The following is a 20,529-nucleotide window of genomic DNA, read 5'->3' as shown; positions in this document are numbered from 1 at the left end:
ATGTTGCACCCTGAGTAGTTGAGGCTTGGGTTGCCTTGCTCAAAGGCAATTCCGCAGTGATGGAATCTGCCCGGCAACTCAATTTCATCTTTTTCTTTTTTTTTTTTATTCCTAGTGGGTCACAAATGAAGTTCTTTACAGGCTGATCTACTACTGGAGAGGTCAGCATGAGGGGAATTGGTCATCTGCCTTGCTCAAGAACAACTTTTAGTGTTTTTTTTTTTAGTATGTGGGTTTGTCAAGACGAAACATCATCAGTTTTCAAGTGTCCCAATAAAAGTAACCTACTTGATGAAAATGAAGAGCCAACAGGCCTTCACCTCTTCTCTTGATGCTTGCAGCACCCTTTGCTGCCATGGCAACCAGCACTCGCCCTGCGTGCAAGGATTGGGCGCCTTTGCTACACCCTCCCTGCGGGGATGTACTAATGCACATCAACTGTGTGCGTGTGTGTGTGTGTGTGTGTGTGTGCAGAATGTACATTTTGTCAGTGTTTAGAATTGTATCACAATGATTAAAAAACAGCATTAAGAGTTTTCTTGTAAATACTGTAAGGATATCCTGATTTGGAAAGATTGAGAGGCACTCACAGGACCCTCAAGGACTATATAGATGTGACACAAGCCTGCTTCCTCATCTGTTGCTGTCAATCAAAGCCAGTGTCTGTAGAGTCAAGTGTCATGGTCTTTGCTCGCAGGCCCATATGAGAATTCACATTGATCTGTGAAGATACATGGCCTCTTGAGTCTTTTGCCCGGTCTTATGTGGCTAATTGATTAACACTCCTGCAGGGCCATTATGCTTCTTTATTGCATCTTCATTGGTGTGCGGTTGTTTGCTTGTGTTGATATATCTACATGGACTTTTTCCTCGTCTGAGGACTTTTTAGCTCAAAGGAGGTGTAATTTACTGCATTTATATGGATCCTGGCTAACAAAGTGCTGCAAAATGTCCTGCAAACTTATGAATGGGCAGCGCCGTGCGTCGTCTCCATGGAAGCTTCAGAAAATCTAGTAACAGCTTTGCTTCTCACTTCTTGGGTTTAAAGAAGAGAGGGGTCATGAGCCCTGACAAGCTAGATGTCTTTCACTTGGCGGCTGTCACTGCGAGTGAGATGAGTTGTCAGTCACGCTGGAGTCCAAGCAGCTGTCTTGCACATGATCACCTTTTTTTTGTAGCTATATTTACATATTTACATACAAGTGTAGCTAATGTGCATATATTTTCGTGGGACAGATGAAAAAGGTTTCGTATCGCACGTAGATGAAATAGATAAAGCCAATCACCTTTTTTCCCCTTCACACCTTTTAGTGTTTGTGTGTTGGGTCTTGTAAGGTACAAAGCCTCTGCGTCTTTTCTTTTTATTACATTGCCTCTGCAGAGTCTCAGCAGAATGCTTAAGCCTGGCATCATTACCAGCATTTGAAAATGAACCGTGAAGGCTTCTCGTGGGGATTCCCACTTTTACAAAGCTTGCAGGTGAAGCTGCTGGGGAAAATTGGGTTCACTAATCCGGTTCCTGCAGACATTCATGACTAGGAGGAACTAGACAAAAGGAGAGGGGAGGGGCAGTTGTCTGCATGATAGTACCCTGTCTGACACTTAAGCACAACTAAACCGTTTGAATGACTTTGTGCTGCTGTTTTACGGTTCTAATGCTCTGTGCCAGCACTCAATTCATGTTGTTGTTTTTGTAGGCTGCTCAGCGTGCTGTGCTCTAGTCTGGACTCCTTCCTGCTGCTGGAGAGCCAGTACAACATTTGCTCCATGCTGCTTCAAAGCCAGCGAGAGAACGTGGCTGACCAGGAGGCCAGTGACGGGTAGGAACTCGCCCATGTGCAATGAAGGCGGCGATTAGTGGAGTTGATGCAAAACCTGACCAGTTGCGTTTTTGTGAAAGGTCAGACTTGTGGAGGGTCACACTGACCGCCTGAACACTTGAAGCGCAAATGCCAAAAGCTCAGTGGTCACACTGCTTGACTGCTGGAGGCATTGTGGAACACTTCAAGTGTCCAGGCTTTGCACTTTTTGACTCTTGAAGGGTTCACAAATGCTCAAAGGCCAGGTTTTTGTACACATGCACCACCTGCCACGTTTTGCCTCTCATTCTTCACTAGTTAGACCTGCACACGTGACCTATGACTACCCATACCCCCAACATTGTTGGTAGAATACCACTGAAACATGTTTAAATTGGCCTATCCTACTAATTTCAGGGACTTGTAAAATATTATTGGAAACTACAGTAAGTTTCTTCTGATAAAGTTACTTACTCCATAAATCTCAAGTTTTGTACAATGTGAATCTGCATTTGTCCCATTTTGAACGTCATTTTCCACCAACGCTCAAAGCTGCTTAGAGACGCGCCCCCCTCAACCGCTTATGTGTTCATTGTTATCAGAAAACAGCAAAGAAGAATTGTTGTTATTGGATAAGAATTAAAGAATCCGGCGTCAAACTTTGTTTTGTTCACGAAGATGCTGTACTAAAGTGTTGAGAGCAGATGCCTAACTCCGGTTTAAATTTTAACATATTTTCGGCTGCCATTTTCAAGAAAAAGCGACTATAGGGTTGCATGATATTGACGACATACATTATAAATTATATACATTTTGTCAGGATAAAGCTTTTAATACTATAGATGGATCGTAAAAAAATGCATGTTGACGACACATTCTAGCTGTGTCCTGCAAATTTGACAGCAACAAGAGAATGAATGCATCCTCAACTCACTGTAGAGTCCTTACTAACTAGCTAGCAGTTATTGACCCTCCACAGAGCAACACCGCTTTTACGTCAGCAATCCTCGCCTTCATAGTGGCAAATAAACTATGTTCCTTCTAAGTATCAACCCCTCGAGGACCAGGAATTGCTAAACATACTGTACACCATGAGAGGATACTATAAGGCAGTGGTCCCCAACCTTTTGTAACTGCGGACCGGTCAAAGCTTGAAAATTTGTCCCACGGACCGGGGTGGGGGGGATGTTTTTATTTTTATTTTTTTATTTTTTTTGTCATAAAAAAATACAATCATGTGTGCTTACGGACTGTATCCCTGCAGACTGTATTGATCTGTATTGATATATAATGTAGGAACCAGAAATATTAATAACAGAAAGAAACAACCCTTTTGTGCGAATGAGTGTGAATGAGTGAAGGAGGTTTTTTGGGTTGGTGCACTAATTGTAAGTGTATCTTGTGTTTTTTATGTTGAATTAATTTAAAAAAAAGAGCTTTCTACCGATCACCACCTGGTGGTGAGTTGGCTGCGATGGTGGGGGAGGATGCCAGACAGACCTGGCAGGCCCAAGCGGAAGAAGATGGATGAATGGATGGATAATTAAAAAAAAAAAAAATATATATATATATATATATATATATATATATATATATATATATATATATATATATATATATCCGGTACCAATCGATCCATGGACCGGTGGTTGGGGACCACTGCTATAAGGCATGCTAACCGCTTATGTGAACAGAGGTGGGCTGATTTATATTAATTTTGACCGTGATGATACCAAGTATAGTATCACTATATGGTCGATACTACAATGATTTGATTGATATGTTTTACAAAATATTTTGTCGTATTTGTTATTGTTTACAAATTCAGGAAATAAGTCCTTGGACACACGAAGGCTTGAAAGAGGAACTGCACTATTTTTTGAAATGTTGTCAATTATACATAATCCCTACGTGAGACAAGAACACATGGCTTTCTCAAATACAGTAACGAGGATGTCAAAGACAGTAAGTTGCCTTTTTTGGACTGTGATGTCCACATTGAAGAAAACAAGGGCCTCCATTTCGGGTTTACCGGGAACCCACACATACTGATCAATACCTACTTTTTGACTCACCCACTGGAACACAAATTGGGCGTTATTAGAACCTTACAACACAGAGCTAATAATGTTCCTACCAGCCCACAGGCCAAAAAGAAAGAGCATAGGCATTTGAGGGAAACCCTCAAAACCTGTAGTTACCCCTGCTGGTCGTTTGTGAAAAGTGCATCCAGTTCCAGAAATACCAAGAACAGAGTGGATGAGGAGGAAAAAGGTGACAGATGCAAAACTATTGTCATTCCACATGTATCAGGTCTATCTCAGAAACTCAGAACATTTTTTAACCAACACAACATCCTAGTACACTTCCAACCAGGTAACACCCTTAACCAGAGACTAAGGCATCCCAAAGACTGGACACCCCACACCCACAAAAACAATCTGGTGTATGCTATTCGATTCATATATAGGGGTAACAAAACAACCACTAGCATAGACGGGCAAACTATTCAGGCCAAGACTCAGCTGTCTACCTGCACCTTAGGGAGAAACAGCACTCCTTTGAGAATAAAAATGTACAGATTCTGTACAGGGAGGGCGGATGGTACGAAAGAGTAGTGAGAGCAGCCGTCTATATCAAGGTTGAACAGAGGAGGCGGTCTGCGACACCACCTGTCTCACACATACAATATTGTCCTTTCAACCATTCATAAAAGACTGCAATTTAGCCTTCAATAAATAACAGGAGTTAAAAACAAGAATGTGACCAGAATGCCCTTTGTTTAAAACTGAATGAAATGCTAATGTGGGGGATTCCGAATATTTTGGACTGGTCGATCCACAACGATCATTCTGCCACACAATACTTCAATGCTAACTCGGGGTAATTACACTTCAACGACTGTTGTTGGCTTTGACAGTAGGATTGCTTGTTTGCATCAAAGCAGTTGTTTTTCTCTCTACGATAGGGCAAAACAATCCTTGCCCAGGCACACCCTCCTGGTTTTGGAGTATAAATATTTGGGGTTTTGGCACCAGCTGCTAGAATGGATCTGACCAATCCAGACTAGATCTGACCAATCTAAATCTATGAGCATGAACTGCTGAAGCTTACTGAGGTATTGGTACCAGTTGCTAGACTGGATCTGACCAATCTAAGTCTATACGCATGAACTGATGAAGCCTACTCAGATGAGAGGCGAAGCGTCTTCTAAGACAAACCAAACAGTCCAGTTGTGGACGATTGACTGCCCTGAGATTACAATGACCTGGATGAACGAGAACATTCATAGACATGTTTTTCTCTTTTTTGTGCATTCTAACTTTAGTGAAAATTTGCTAGCAAGAGTCAGCTAACAGTGCAGGTAATGGAGGTTTGATCTGTTCCATCTAGAAAGCCCTCTCAAAAGATCAAAACACCTCCAACAATATACATGCTGTAAGTGTATAGGTAATGTAGTAACAATCACATTTATAATAACATGTAATAATAACTTTATTTTGGTCATTTTAAGCACTTTTATTCTTCTGTGCATTGATTTCACAGAGTGCATTGCAACGTTCGCTATTTCCTTCTACCGTAACAACTACTACTAATCATGACAGACTTCATGAGAGCCAACAACGACTACTTTGGGACAAATGATGAGGCAGAAACTTATATTTTTGAGCCTTAATATAAGTTACAAGTTTTAGAATCCTGGTGCTAAGCAGATCCAGTTCTAGTAAAACACGAAGCATCATGTAGTAGTATTGCTAAGTGCTAAACAAGAAATACAAACTATAGACATAATAGCTTGGTTTGTCTTGGAAGACACTTTGCCACTCATTTATATCTAAGCAATCTAAGTCTATGAGCACGAACTGATGAAGCCTACACGGATGAGCGGCAAAATTTCTTCCCAGACAAACCACGCAGTCCAGTTGCGATCGATTAAATGCCCTGAGATGACAAAGACCTGGATGAATGAGAACCTTCATAGATACGGACATAATAAAACATTTACTTACTGTACAATGTCCGCTCTCACTGGAATGCCAACTAATTAGATGTTTATATATTTCAGCACAAGACTTATGTAATCCTAACTCCTTATGTAGAAATTGTTTTGAGGAAACAATCATTTTGTTGAGTCTTCTAGTACAAGATGAATTCTAAGTTGACCAACTCCTCATCTTATGACCATAACTTCCTGTCAATGGGATAGGACGCAAAGAAAAAGTCTCAAGCTAACGGCCACCTACCTCAATTCAAAGCGGTTGCCTAGCAACCATGAGCTACAGCGAGAGTTTGAAGCTGTTTTAAAGTGCTTCCGACGACACAGAGTGATATAAGTTGACAGGCTGAAACCTCAAGTTGATCTCTGAACGGCGCAACGTACGAAATTGTTAAAAGTTAAACGTGCCGCAAGTCGCTAAAGAAGCAACTGCCGTTAGAGAGCTGATGCAAGAGGCACTGACGTCACCAACCTGTCGCGATGTCAAAATCTGAAAGAACAACTCAAATCCCGAAACCTTCGGTGTCATCTGAATCAAATTATTCTCTGGACACAGGACACAAGGGGAAGCAAGATTTGATGTTGGACACAGGACATGATGGTAATCAAGACGTGATGCTTAAAATAAATTGTCCATGACATAGAAAGAGCAAGAATAGAACACAAAGTAGACCTGGAAAGAGCTATAAGATACCTTAAAGAAGATCAGAGAAAAGCAACACCAAAATACAAAAACGATCTGAGAAGTCTGCAGGAAAATATAAAAAGTTTGCAAAGTCAGAATAACAACATAAGAAAGGACTTCCAGGAAATGCGCCAAGAAATGAGGATTCTTCAAGAGGAAGTTATTGCAGTGAAACGAGACAACAACATGTTGAGGAATATCAGATGAAATGGATCAGGATAAACGAATGAATGATATCATCGTGACAGGGCGCTAAATTAAACCAAGATTATACGCGAAAGCTGTGAATAATGGAGGTGAAGTAGATGACTTGGATATTGTCTCAGCAGAACAGCATGTGGTCAACTTTCTGCAATCAAAGGAAATTTAAATCGACATTAATACCATCGAAACATGCATCCACTGAATGGAAGAAACAACAACACCCAGTCATCCTCATGAAACTCGTAAACAGAAAATCTAAAATGGCACTGCTGAAACAGGGAAAGAAGCTGAAGGGAACAAATGTGTACATGAATGAGCATCTCACAAAACGCCAAGAAAGCACGCGACTTGAGAAAGTAGGGAAAAATCCAGGGAACTTGGAGCGCCAACTGTAAAATCTACATCAACCTGAATGGAGGTCCAGAAGCAAGAGTACTTGTTGTCCATGACATCAAGGACCTGTACAAATATTAAACTTGACACTGCTTCCACAACAACAATGATTATGGAGTCTGATGGAAAACAAACACCTAAATTCAACACCAACACGACTATGTTCCAAGAGACCACTAAACAAGAAGACCTAGATTCAGGAGTGCATCCACCTACACTTATAGAGATGATTAAAACACCATCAAAGATTGTTGAACAAGAAAATATGGAACTGAAAAACTTCTGCAACAAAGATCACAAAAAACAGGATTTGAAAATGATATAAATCCAGATACAAATTTTTTCTCCCATATCAGTAATAATTGTTTGTATTATACAGATGAACATTATAACAGCAACATTAAGTGTGATAACAAATTATCAATTATTCATTTTAATAGCAGAAGCTTGTTCACAAATTACAACAACATGAAGCACTTTTTAGAAAAATTAACGGACCCTTAAAATCGATTGCTGTCACAGAAACATGTATTGATGAAAAAACAAGGAATATATTTTGATCTGGAAGGATATGAATGAAACTACATCAACAAAACCAACAAAAATGGAGGAGTAGCTGTGTACGTGATGAAGAACCTGAACTACAAAGTGGTAAAAAACATGTAATTTGCTATAGATAATATCTTAGAATGTATAACCATTGACATATGTCAGGAAAAAGCAAAAACATATTTATCAGTTGTATATATAGATCACGTAAGTCCAGTATAGAAACATTTGAAAATTGTATAAAGGCAAATTACATGGACGCTGGTCAAAAAATAATTTTCTTATGTGGTGACTTTAATATTGACTAACCCTAACAAGCAAAAGTGCATTAATGACTTCATTGATACAATGTACAGTAACAGTTTATATCCTAAAATCACAAAGCCAAGCAGAATCACTGGACATTGTGCCACGCTTATTGATTATGTTTTTACCAATGATCTTGATAATAACACTACAAGTGGTCTACTTATAACCGATGTTGGTGATCATCTGCCAGTTTTTGCAATATATGATGGAAACTACAAGAACAAGATCACGGAAGACAAAAATAAATTTCGAAGACCATGCACAGAGAAGAGGATAATTGCTTTCAAAGATGAGGTAGAAAGGCAAAATTGGGACAATGTGTATAATGAAAATGATGTTGATGAAGCATATGAACATTTTTTAAACAAGTTCATAATACTTTATGACAAACATTCTCCATGGAAACAACTCAGTAGAAAGCAGAGAAAGAACAATCAACCATGGATGACAAAATGATTAAAACATGCTTGTAATAAGAAGAATACATTACATAGAAAATGTATAACACAAAGAACTACAGAGGCAGACAATAAGTTCAAAAAGTATAAAAACAAGCTAACTAACATACTACGAACATTTATAAAAGAATATTACAGTCAATTATTAGACAGGAAAAAACAATATGAGAGCAACATGGGACATCCTTAATAGCATTATTAAAAATGGCACTATGAGAGGGATGTCCCCCAATACTTCAGACAGAAACCTAACTAATGACAACATGAAGGAAGTAAATGAAAGCTTTAATAACTACTTTGTAAATATTGGACCAAAATTGGAGGAAATAATTCCACACCCAGTTTCAATTTAGGACTATAATGACACCATCGATAGAAATCCCAACTCAATCTTCCTCACAAAAGTGACACAGGAGAAAATAGTTAAAATCGTGAAAAAATGCAAATCTAAGACTTCAATCGATTGCAATGGAATTGATATGGAAACGCTAAAAAAAAGTTATTGAAGAAATCTCAGGACCATTAATGTTTATTACAAAACCCAAAACCAGTGAAGTTGGCACGTTGGGTAAATTGTAAATAAAAACAGAATACAAGGATTTTCAAATGCTTTTCAACCTATATTCAATTGAGTACACTGTAAAGACAAGATACTTAACGTTCAAACTGGTAAACTTTGTTAAAAGCTGGCACAAGTGGCAAAAACGACTGAAAAAGTTGAGGAATGCTAATCAAACACTTATTTGGAACATCCCACAGGTGAACAGGCTAATTGGTAACAGGTAGGTGCCATGATTGGGTATAAAAGCAGCTTCCATTAAATGCTCAGTCATTCACAAACAAGGATGGGATGGGGTCACCACTTTGTGAACAAATGCGTGAGCAAATTGTCGAATAGTTCAAGAACAACATTTCTCAACGAGCTAGTGCAAGGAATTTAGGGATTTCACCATCTACTGTCTGTAATATCATCAAAAGGTTCAGAGAATTTGGAGAAATCACAGCCAGTAAGCAGCAAGGCCAAAAATCAACATTGAATGCCCATGACCTTCGATCCCTCAGGCGGTACTGCATCAAAAACCGACATCAGTGTGTAAAGGATATCACCACATGGGCTCAGGAACACTTCGGAAAACCACAGTCAGTAACTACAGTGTGTCGCTACATCTGTAAGTGCAAGTTAAAACTCTACTATGCAAGGCGAAAACCGTTTATCAGCAACACCCAGAAACGCAGCCGGCTTTGCTGGGCCCGAGCTCATCTAAGATGGACTGATGCAAAGTGAAAAAGTGTTCTGTGGTCTGACGAGTCCACTTTTCAAATTGTTTTTAGAAACTGTGGACGTTGTGTCCTCCGGACCAAAGAGGAAAAGAACCATCCAAATTTTTATAGGCGCAAAGTTGAAAAGCCAGCATCTGTGATGGTATGGGGGTGTATTAGTGCCCAAGGCATGGGTAACTTACACATCTGTGAAGGCACCATTAATGCTGAAAGGTACATACAGGTTTTGGAGCAACATATGTTGCCATTCAAGAAATGTCTTTTTCGTAGACGCCCCTACTTATTTCAGCAAGACAATGCCAAGCCGCATTCTGCAGCGTGGCTTCGTAGTAAAAGAGTGGGGGTACTAGACTTGCCTGCCTGTAGTCCAGACCTGTCCCCCATTGAAAATGTGTGGCACATTATGAAGCGTAAAATACGAAAACGGAGAACCCGGACTGTTGAATAACTTAAGTTGAACATCAAGCAAGAATGGGAAAGAATTCCACCTGAAAAGCTTCAAAAATTGGTCTCCTCAGTTCCCAAACGTTTACTGAGTGTTGTTAAAAGGAAAGGCCATATAACACAGTGGTAAAAATGCCCCATGCCAACTTTTTTGCAATGTGTTGCTGCCATTAAATTCTAAATTAATGATTATTTGTAAAAAAAAAAAAAAAAGAAAAAAAAAAAGAAAAGTTTCTCAGTTAGAACATTAAATATCTTGTGTTTGCGGTGTATTCAATTGAATATAAGTTGAAAAGGATTTGCAAACCATTGTATTCGGTTTTTGTTATGATTTACACAACGTGCCAACTTCACTGGTTTTGGGTTGTGTCGTAACCTATCATTTCAAACAGGCAAATTCCCAAACAAAATGAAAATAGCTAAAGTTGCACCAATTTATAAGACTGGAGACAAACACAAATTTACAAATTATAGACCTGTTTCTTTACGTCTACAATTTTGTAAAAGCATTGAAAAACTGTTCAATAACAGATTAGAGAGTTTCATAAACAAAAATAGAATACTCACTGAGAACCAATATGGATACAGAGCTAATATTTAAACTCTTGTGGCTTTAATCAAAATTGCAGAGGAAATGACCAATGCAATAGATAGTAAAACATGTGCAGCAGCAGTGTTTATGGATTTAACTAAAGCATTTGACACAATTAATCACAATATTTTAATAAAAAAATTAGAACGGTATGGCATCAGAGGTTTGGTTTTCAACTAGATTAGAAGTTCCTTAACCAATAGGAAACAATACGTGAAGCTAGGAAAACACACATCTACAACGCTAAATATATCCTGTGGCGTACCACAGGGATCAATACTAGGACCAAAATTGTTAAATCTTTATATAAATGACATTTGTAAAGTTACAATATAATTAAAGTTAATATCATTCGCGGATACAACAGCGTTCTGTTCAGGAACGAACACACAGAAGCTAATACAAATAATAACAGAAGAAATGAACACATTAAAAAGATGGTTTGACAAAAACAGACTATCCTTAAACCTCAGTAAAACTGAAATAATGATATTTGGTAACAGTAGAAGGGAAAGTCAAACACAAATACAAACAGACGGAATAGAAATTGAAAGAGTAAATTAAACCACATTTCTAGGTATAATGATTGATGATAAAATGAACTGGAAAGCTCATAAAAAATATACAACATAAAGTAGCAAGAAACACGTTAATAATGAATAAAGCAAAACATGTTCCAGACCACAAATCACTCCATATTCTCTACTGCTTGCAAGTGATACCATTATTGTGTATAAATATGGGGAAATAACTACAAAAGTACACTTCATTCATTAACCTTGTTACAAAAAAGATCAGTTAGAATAATACATAATGTTGGATATAGAGAAAATTTAAACCCTTTATTCATTGAATCGAAAATACTGATATTCCAAGACATAGTGAATTTGCAAACAGCTAAAATTATGAACAAAGCAAACTATAATCTGCTACCCAAGAATATACAACAATTATTTTCAATAAAAGAGGAGAAATATAATCTTAGAGAAAAAATTATTTTGAAACATTTGTACGCGCGTACAACACTTAAGACCTTCAGTATATCAGTATGTGGAATTAAATTATGGATTGGATTAAGCCAGGGGTCCCCAAACTACGGCCCGCGGGCCGGATACGGCCCTCCAGCATCCAAAATTCGGCCCACGGGAAGTCCTAAGTTAAAAAAAAAAAGTGTTTTAATTTTATTTATTTATTTATTTTTTATTTATTTTATCTTTCCTTTCTAATCCATTTTATACTGCTTGTTACTCTCGGTGTCTCCTAGCCGCTCAGGCAAATCATATTGTCTAAAAATGATTCTTCCCATCGGTAACGTGACAATGTTAAATGTTGATGAACATCAATGTTAATTGATGTTAAATGACAAAACGGATTAACTCGCTAGAATATAAAGACAATGTATATATGTATATATATATATATATATATATATATATACAGCCCGGCCCCCGGCCAAATTTTTTTAACCCAATGCTGCCCCCGAGTCAAAAAGTTTGGGCACCCCTGGATTAAGCAAAGAAATCAAATAATGTACTAATATGATCCAATTCAAGAAACTCTTCAAACTTAAGGTGTTTACAAAGTACAAAGAAGAAGAACCATGATAAACATTCTGAATTTATTTCATCCATCCACTCATTTTCGAGATAATCTTATTGATATGAATATATGAAATATTACTTCACTAATTATTATTTATTTATTTGTTTTTAATACTATTACTTATGGAGTATATTGTGAATAAATTCAGAACAGGAAGTGAACAAAAGTGTTAGCATCTGCTATGTAAAGGAAAAGGGGTCGGATTAAATAAGCTCTGCTTCTTCCTACTCCTTTTCAAACATGTTGAATAGAGAAACTGGAAATTGTGATGTATCATGAATGCATGCATGTTCGAAGTAAACTCAAACTCAAACTATATAAGTGTGAGGCATGATTTATTTTACAGCACAACCTTTTACCAACTCAGAGGCGATGCAGCAGCAACTCAATAGGTGAAGAGCTGCAGTTCCCTCCGTGATCAAGGTGCCGTGTAATAAGTAGTTCCTCAGCTTTAGTTCTTATCATTTCAATGTTGCTAATAATTTGTCAGATCACAGCATGTAAATGGAGTATTGTTGGTGGTTTTTGCATGTTTTTCTAGAGGTCTTAATAGGTAGAATAGTTGACTGTCACTACCATTAGCTACATTGTTAGGCGTCCCGTACTGGTAATTTGTTAAAAATGTAAATGCACAAAAAAGAGCTTGTCTCACACTGGGATTACGGATGATAGGCACAGTTCCAAAAAAATAGCATTTCACTTTTAAGGGGCAACAACCAAACTATTTAAATTAGAGCCAAGAGTAGGAAATTATGTAAATAGTTAATTGTTATTGTTACAAAGTGTTTGACAACGGAGTCCAATAACCTGAACTCAACCCTCACAGAGGCTCCTTGGTTTGTTGCCAACAATGTGTGGCCAAGAACTTTGACGGTCTACACATCCGCTTATTCATCATTCAAAGTCATGTCATAAGTTTCAACATAACTTCATCTCATATGTAATTGCAAGCAAACTGTCTTCCATTTTAGTCTTTATTATGCATGAATATTCTATAAGCAATCCTAAAAGGCAGTCTAAATCGTAACACGTGCATCCTGTGTTTGTGTCTGATTATAATTGTGATCAAAAATGTAATCATTTGATGATCTTAAAGTATTGGTATCAGCATTGGTATGAACAATACTGCCATTGTAACTACTTGGTATTGGAAAAATTCCTAAATTTGTTGTATTGCCGAAAACTAATGTAAAATATCAAAACAACAGAATAGTAAGTGCTAAATACATTATAACACAAATGTAGATATAATCATGTTACAACATAAAGTAACCATCTACTACCAGTAAATCAACAAGTTCATTAATAATAGCTTTGCGAAAATAATACAACCGGAAATGATGAAATATGTGACCGCATACGTTAGCAGCCAAATTAGGAGCCTTGGTAAACTGTTTTAAAATGGTTCTATTATCATTTACATACAAACTAATATGTTTTGATATGCATAATTAGCATAGGAAGCTTGGATATATATAGCAATATAGATTTTAGGCCATATCGCCAATCCCTAGCAACCAACGGTACAAACAGACTAGGCAATTTGCCATATATGGATTTGGTAAAAAGTGACACATTTAGAAGATCTTTTGGAAATCCTGTGAAGTTCTCATACTTGGCCTCATGCTATGAGATTTTCACATCACGTCGAACAAGAGTACAACATTTTAAACATGAGTCTGAAAAGTTGCAAATGTAGGATAGGTCCCATTCAATGTGTTTTTGCTCTGTCACAGAATGATAAATCATGACAGATTGAAGGAGATGTTTAGATGTGAGCGGTGAAGCATTGACAGCATGTACATCATGAACATCTTGGTACCAATAAAGTTTTTTTATTTTTTTTATTTAATGTATTACATGAAGGCTTTTTGTTCCTAAGTGCATCGGTGTGACGTGACAGCAGACTTTCAAATGTAATCATAGCCAGGCAGGAGAAACTGTTTGCCTGCCCTGTCACAGATAAGATGAAATAAAGCGGACAGGAAGTGAAAATGTTCCGAGACCATCTGTCATGCTAATAACAGCTGCCATGGCTCGTGCATAGAAATTTAAATGGCCTCGAAACGCCAACTCACATCTCCTGTCAGAGAATTTTGTAAGATGGCAACTTGTTCATTCATCTGTCTTTCCCTGCCTCCATCATCATCATCATCATCATCATCATCATCATCATCATCATCACAGGTGACCATAATCATCAACCTCTATTTTTTATTTATCTTGTCCACTCGCTTATATATTGGCAATTATCCCAATGCGCCATCATTTATTTCCACAATAACATAATTTAAACCAAACTGCTTTTCTTTGTATTAGAATTCATGCAGCAAGAATGGTTAATCATTTTTGCCAAATGCGTGCAGACCTTCACAGTGTGCGAAGCGCAAGACAGCAGTCATCTGATATTGCCAATTTCTAGTCCAAATTGCTCCGGCAACCGGAGCTAAAGCAGTTACCATTCAAGCTTAAAATGCAGTAATATTGGGATATTCACAGATCTGATGAGGACTGTTAACAGTGAGCGTCCGCTTGCAACGATAATGAACTGCAGCTGCAGTCGTTTAAGAACTTCCATTCTCTGTGCAAAGTCTGTAATTGCACTTTTCAGAGGCACCTTTTATAGCTGGAGTGTCCTAAAGGTCCAGTAAATTTGGGAAAGTCTGGGTTGTGGTGGATATACTGGACACTTCCAGCCAAAATTCAGTAAGTGTGCATCATCTGAGCTTTTTTTCTACCTTCTCAGGAGCTGCATCATAGACAATCTATCGGTGGAGAGGAACCACGTGCTGGTTCGTGTCGCTCTAGTCGGAGGCCCGTGTGAGAGGAGACTTCCTCTTCGAGCCCTGCAGGAGGTCAGACTTTGACACACAAAAATTCTCAATTTTGTGCTCATCCAGAATTAAGGCTACAACAGGAAATAATAAAGTTTTTAATATTTTTTAAATCACAAATGACGCTTCAGCGGTTGTTTGAAGCCTTTAGCCTCGCAGGAATCGGGATTGGCTATCAATTATTCAGGTCTTGTCTCAGTGAACGGAAAACAGGGTTTCATTTAAGAGAAGGTCGCAGAGAGGATATGACACATTTCTGAAGGGAAGGAGGGCATGCAGATACCTTTAGAGAGCTTCTCCTTCACACTTCACAGGTCTCTTGCTTATCTGTCCTGTGTAAGAATAGGCTGTGATTTGGTGTGAAGTTTAAAAAAAGGAACACAACAAGCACGATAAGCGCAGAAAAGGCTGAGAAATACAGACTATAGAAAATAACTGTACCTGCAGTTTGATGCCTGTCACTTTTTTACTGATGCAAAGGTACAAATCACCTAAAAACTTGCTTTTGACTGCCTTTTGAGGTTTTAAAACATGAAGAGTTGAGAAACGTGGCCTCTCCTCCATGTTCAATGCGCAGGGAGATGATCCTTATCCATGGCCAATGTTCTCATCCTATCCTCCACCATCCTGTTACATCCTTCACCCACCAAACCCCCAACACTATCCACTGGGTGAGTTTCTCTTCGTCACATTTGTGCTGGTATGTGACTTTTTTCTTTTTAACAATGACCTCCCTCCCATATGCTATTGGACAGAACCTGAAATGAGTGCCTTCTTGACTTCACCTCAAACCACATGGACAGAGGAGAACTGGATAGAGATGTGCCGCCGACTTTATCGCAGAGTTATGACCAGCGGGCACAACGCCCTGAGCGGTACAGGTAAATCAAAATCAATAGGATTCATTCTTCTCTAAGCATGGACAGTTATATTTGAAAACAGTTGCAAAAGGTGTCTTACAGACATATACTAATACAATCAATAGGGTTCCCAATGTTGGTCGTTGAATTATCTCTGAAAAGTTGCATAGAAATGATTAAGTTGACAACAGTAGCCAACAGAGTGCTGAAAATAAACATGCTCATGCGATGAGGTCCATTGCTGATGTGGCATTGACTTCTTTGGAGTTTTATTTACTAAAAATAATTTTACTCTAATAAATAAATTATACAAGAACAAAAAGATAATCTCCATTATGGTAAAAGTTCTGATTCCAAATACTTTTTATTTTATTTGTCTATTTTTTTTATTCTATGCTACTGAAAACCATGTGCAGTCTTACCTTGTTTATATACAAAGTCCATGCTCCTACGTCTCCAGGGAAAGTTTGTTGTGAAAGTCTTCGTTATTTTAGTTTAGTTTTAAAAGAAGGATGGCAGTAAGAAGCACCAGCTGGCTCACAGTGAGCCAGAGTACTGTGCTCCAGTGCGCCTCGCCGTATGACGTTTTAACTGCAGTTTGTCTGATTACCAAGACTAACAATGTCACACTTAACATTAAAAGGGACCTATGATGATTGTAATCTACATGTAAAACACTTCTTTGTGGTCCAGGTAGCATGTATTTGAAATGCTTTGGCGTAATTTGTATGTAAATTCTGCTCTATGATCACTTTTATAACACCTTTTTTTTAGTCTGATGCTCGTTTCTGAAGATGTTCCCAGATTGCAAATGAAACCACGCCCCACCACCCTAATATCACCGCTATTTTTTCCAGACATGTTTAAGAAAAATGTCATAAACAATGTATTAATTGACCTGGTCACAACATTAGGTACACCTGCACACTCTCTCAATTCAGACTGCATAAAAAAAAGCTGCTCTTAGCAGCAATAATGTCACTGCATGTCGCACGTCTGTGTTAATTATGCACATGCCACAATTAGATGAAAATAATACAAACCCAGTTTCCATATGAGTTGGGAAATTGTGTTAGATGTAAATATAAACGGAATACAATGATTTGCAAATCATTTTCAACCCATATTCAGTTGAATATGCTACAAAGACAACATATTTGATGTTCAAACTGATAAACTTTTTTTTTTGCAAATAATCATTAACTTTAGAATTTGATGCCAGCAACACGTGACAAAGAAGTTGGGAAATGTGGCAATAAATACTGATAAAGTTGAGGAATGCTCATCAAACACTTATTTGGAACATCCCACAGGTGAACAGGCAAATTGGGAACAGGTGGGTGCCATGATTGGGTATAAACGTAGATTCCATGAAATGCTCAGTCATTCACAAACAAGGATGGGGCGAGGGTCACCACTTTGTCAACAAATGCGTGAGCAAATTGTTGAACAGTTTAAGAAAAACATTTCTCAACCAGCTATTGCAAGGAATTTAGGGATTTCACCATCTACGGTCCGTAATATCATCAAAGGGTTCAGAGAATCTGGAGAAATCATTGCACGTAAGCAGCTAAGCCCGTGACCTTCGATCCCTCAGGCTGTACTGCATCAACAAGCGACATCAGTGTGTAAAGGATATCGCCACATGGGCTCAGGAACACTTCAGAAACCGACTGTCAGTAACTACAGTTGGTCGCTACATCTGTAAGTGCAAGTTAAAAATCTCATATGCAAGGCAAAAAACGTTTATCAACAACACCCAGAAACACCGTCGGCTTCGCTGGGCCTGAGCTCATCTAAGATGGACTGATACAAAGTGGAAAAGTCTTCTGTGGTCTGACGAGACCACATTTCAAATTGTTTTTGGAAACTGTGGACGTTGTGTCCTCCCGGACCAAAGAGGAAAAGAACCATCCGGATTGTTATAGGCGCAAAGTTGAAAAGCCAGCATCTGTGATGGTATGGGGGTGTATTAGTGCCCAAGACATGGGTAACTTACACATCTGTGAAGGCGCCATTAATGCTGAAAGGTACATACAGGTTTTGGAGCAACATATGTTGCCATCCAAGCAATGTTACCATGGACGCCCCTGCTTATTTCAGCAAGACAATGCCAAGCCACGTGTTACATCAACGTGGCTTCATAGGAAAAGAGTGCGGGTACTAGACTGGCCTGCCTGTAGTCCAGACCTGTCTCCCATTGAAAATGTGTGGCGCATTATGAAGCCTAAAATACCACAACGGAGACCCCCGGACTGTTGAACAACTTAAGCTGTACATCAAGCAAGAATGGGAAATAATTCCACCTGAGAAGCTTAAAAAATGTGTCTCCTCAGTTCCCAAACGTTTACTGAGTGTTGTTAAAAGGAAAGGCCATGTAACACAGTGGTGAACATGCCCTTTCCCAACTACTTTGGCATGTGTTGCAGCCATGAAATTCTAAGTTAATTATTATTTGCAAAAAAAAAATAAGTTTATGAGTTTGAACATCAAATATCTTGTATTTGTAGTGCATTCAATTGAATATGGGTTGAAAATTATTTGCAAATCATTGTATTCCGTTTATATTTACATCTAACACAATTTCCCAACTCATATAGAAACAGGGTTTGTACATTATTTGACCATTTTTTGTATTTCCTCATAATCTGAACATTTTAAATTTGGCTTGTTGAAATCTGCAAAGACCCTGTTTAAAATTCTTCAGTGAGAGGCCGTTCAAAATAAATAGGTTACATTAGGTGAACGTTAAGTACTGAAAGGTTAAGGAGGATTGGTGGAGCATTCAGTTGTGCACTGATATAGCCACCAAAATTATACCTGACCTTTGTCTTTAGATAACTGAAGCATAATTTGTAGAAGACCGTTCAAAATAAATAGGCTTGTTCTTCCATTGAACATTAAGTAGTGAACGTTTGATGAAGATTGGTTGGAAGTTGTGACCCGTGGAGCGCTACTAATGTGGTGAACAAAAATCAATACAAAAGTGATTCCATTCCTTTCTATTTTGCTGTGCTGCTCACACACACAGATGCACACATTCACACACGCACACACTAAAACCTTTTAAGAAGTCCTCATCAGCGCTTTGAAATGACACGCTCGCTCGCTTCTCCTACGCGGGAGTAAATTTATGTGTGACTCAGCAGGACAAAAACAAGTCACATTGAAGGCGGAGTCGTCTTGTCATGAAGGCATCTAGTTTGCTGACGCTCCTCTTCATCAGCACGGTGTTCAACTTCTCTTTCTTGAGCTCACTTTTTACACTTTCCATTACAGGCGGGAAGGGCCTGATGACTATTTATATTGCGCCTCCCATGCTTTTATGCCGCCCGTCATTAAGCACTGACATTGCGCCTTTTAAGAGCTCTTCATTGGAGGAAATTGTAGCATTTAATTCTAATGAGGTATCAATTAGTGATGCTTCTTCCGCAATTGATTGAGCATTCACTTGTTGTTGGTTGCCACTTGTGCAATGATTATCACTTCTTTGACGTGATGGAACATTATGCCGTCCTCCAGCCGCAGACCCAATGAAATATTTTTATGCTCAATAGCAGCTTGTCAGGAGTTTCTTTATATCTTAGCCGATGACTTACTTGAACATATGCAGAGTTTAATTTAAACTTTGGGTTTGACAGTTAAGATTGTAGTTGTTTTTAAATCACGTGAGTTAGGGAAGTGTAGCCATATGGAGAGTCAGGAAACATAACGAGTGAGTACCAAGTGTATATTTTGAAGTCTTTTTTTATTTGAATGCAGGCCCTTATTTGAACAGATGCATGCTAAAAGTGGAGCCAGGACATTTCAGTTGAATGTGGAACTGATCTACTAAAGCATGGGTGTCAAACAGCAGCGGTGAGGGTCACCGCTGCTGCGATGTCCCGGGACTGGTGGTACCGGATGCAGTTCGCCGTCCACGTCGGGATCGCCTCCACAAACTGTTCCAGTAGAATTTGGTCCAGCAGTCGGCCATCTCCCTCTCCCGGCTGCAGCCAGCGCGTCGCCGCCTCTTGGAGCCGCTGGCAAAAGGCGATTGGCCGGTCCCCCTCCCCCAGACGCATGGACCGCAACCGGCGTCGGTTGTCTTCGGCGGTACCTCCCGTCCGGTCCAGCACCGCCCTCCTCATGTCCTCATAAGCGCACTCCGCCGCTGGCAGGCTGAGCGCCGCACGCTGCGCCTCCCCCACTCTTCTTCACGGCGCATGCTCTCGCCGTGGCCGCAAAAATGTCCAAAAAGGCATGTAGGTCCTCTTTTTCCCCCATATGGTGGATGGTGACGGCCGTCGGCACTGGCCGTGCCCCGCCCACCTGGTCCGATAACGCCCGCAGGACCTGGCACTGTTGGCGGGTGCTCGCTGCCAGCTGAGTGAGCACGCCCGCGAGAGCCGTCAGGGTGTCGTCTTCCCCCGCCTCCGGTTGTCCAGCCGAGTTGGGCGCCAAATTGTGGAAGTCTGGTTTCACCGGGTTCTTCTGACCACCGACCACGGACATGACAGCAGTGTTCAGGGTTTCGAACAAG

General features: G+C 39.2%; 1 protein-coding gene across 1 annotated transcript in view; it reads left to right on the top strand.

Moving 5' to 3' along the window:
• Positions 1-20,529, top strand: part of tbc1d32 (TBC1 domain family, member 32) — a 96,351-nt gene that overhangs the window by 29,297 nt on the left and 46,525 nt on the right. Inside the window, exons 24-27 of the mRNA XM_061929957.2 lie at positions 1,698-1,820; positions 15,060-15,168; positions 15,725-15,818; positions 15,903-16,028. Coding sequence (XP_061785941.2) covers positions 1,698-1,820; positions 15,060-15,168; positions 15,725-15,818; positions 15,903-16,028 — 452 coding nt within the window. The remainder of the gene's footprint in view (positions 1-1,697; positions 1,821-15,059; positions 15,169-15,724; positions 15,819-15,902; positions 16,029-20,529) is intronic.

The sequence above is a fragment of the Nerophis lumbriciformis genome, linkage group LG34, assembly GCF_033978685.3.
Source record: "Nerophis lumbriciformis linkage group LG34, RoL_Nlum_v2.1, whole genome shotgun sequence".
NCBI lineage: Eukaryota > Metazoa > Chordata > Actinopteri > Syngnathiformes > Syngnathidae > Nerophis > Nerophis lumbriciformis.
The sequence above is the reverse complement of the archived record's forward strand: the minus strand, read 5'-3'. Positions and strand labels throughout refer to the sequence as shown.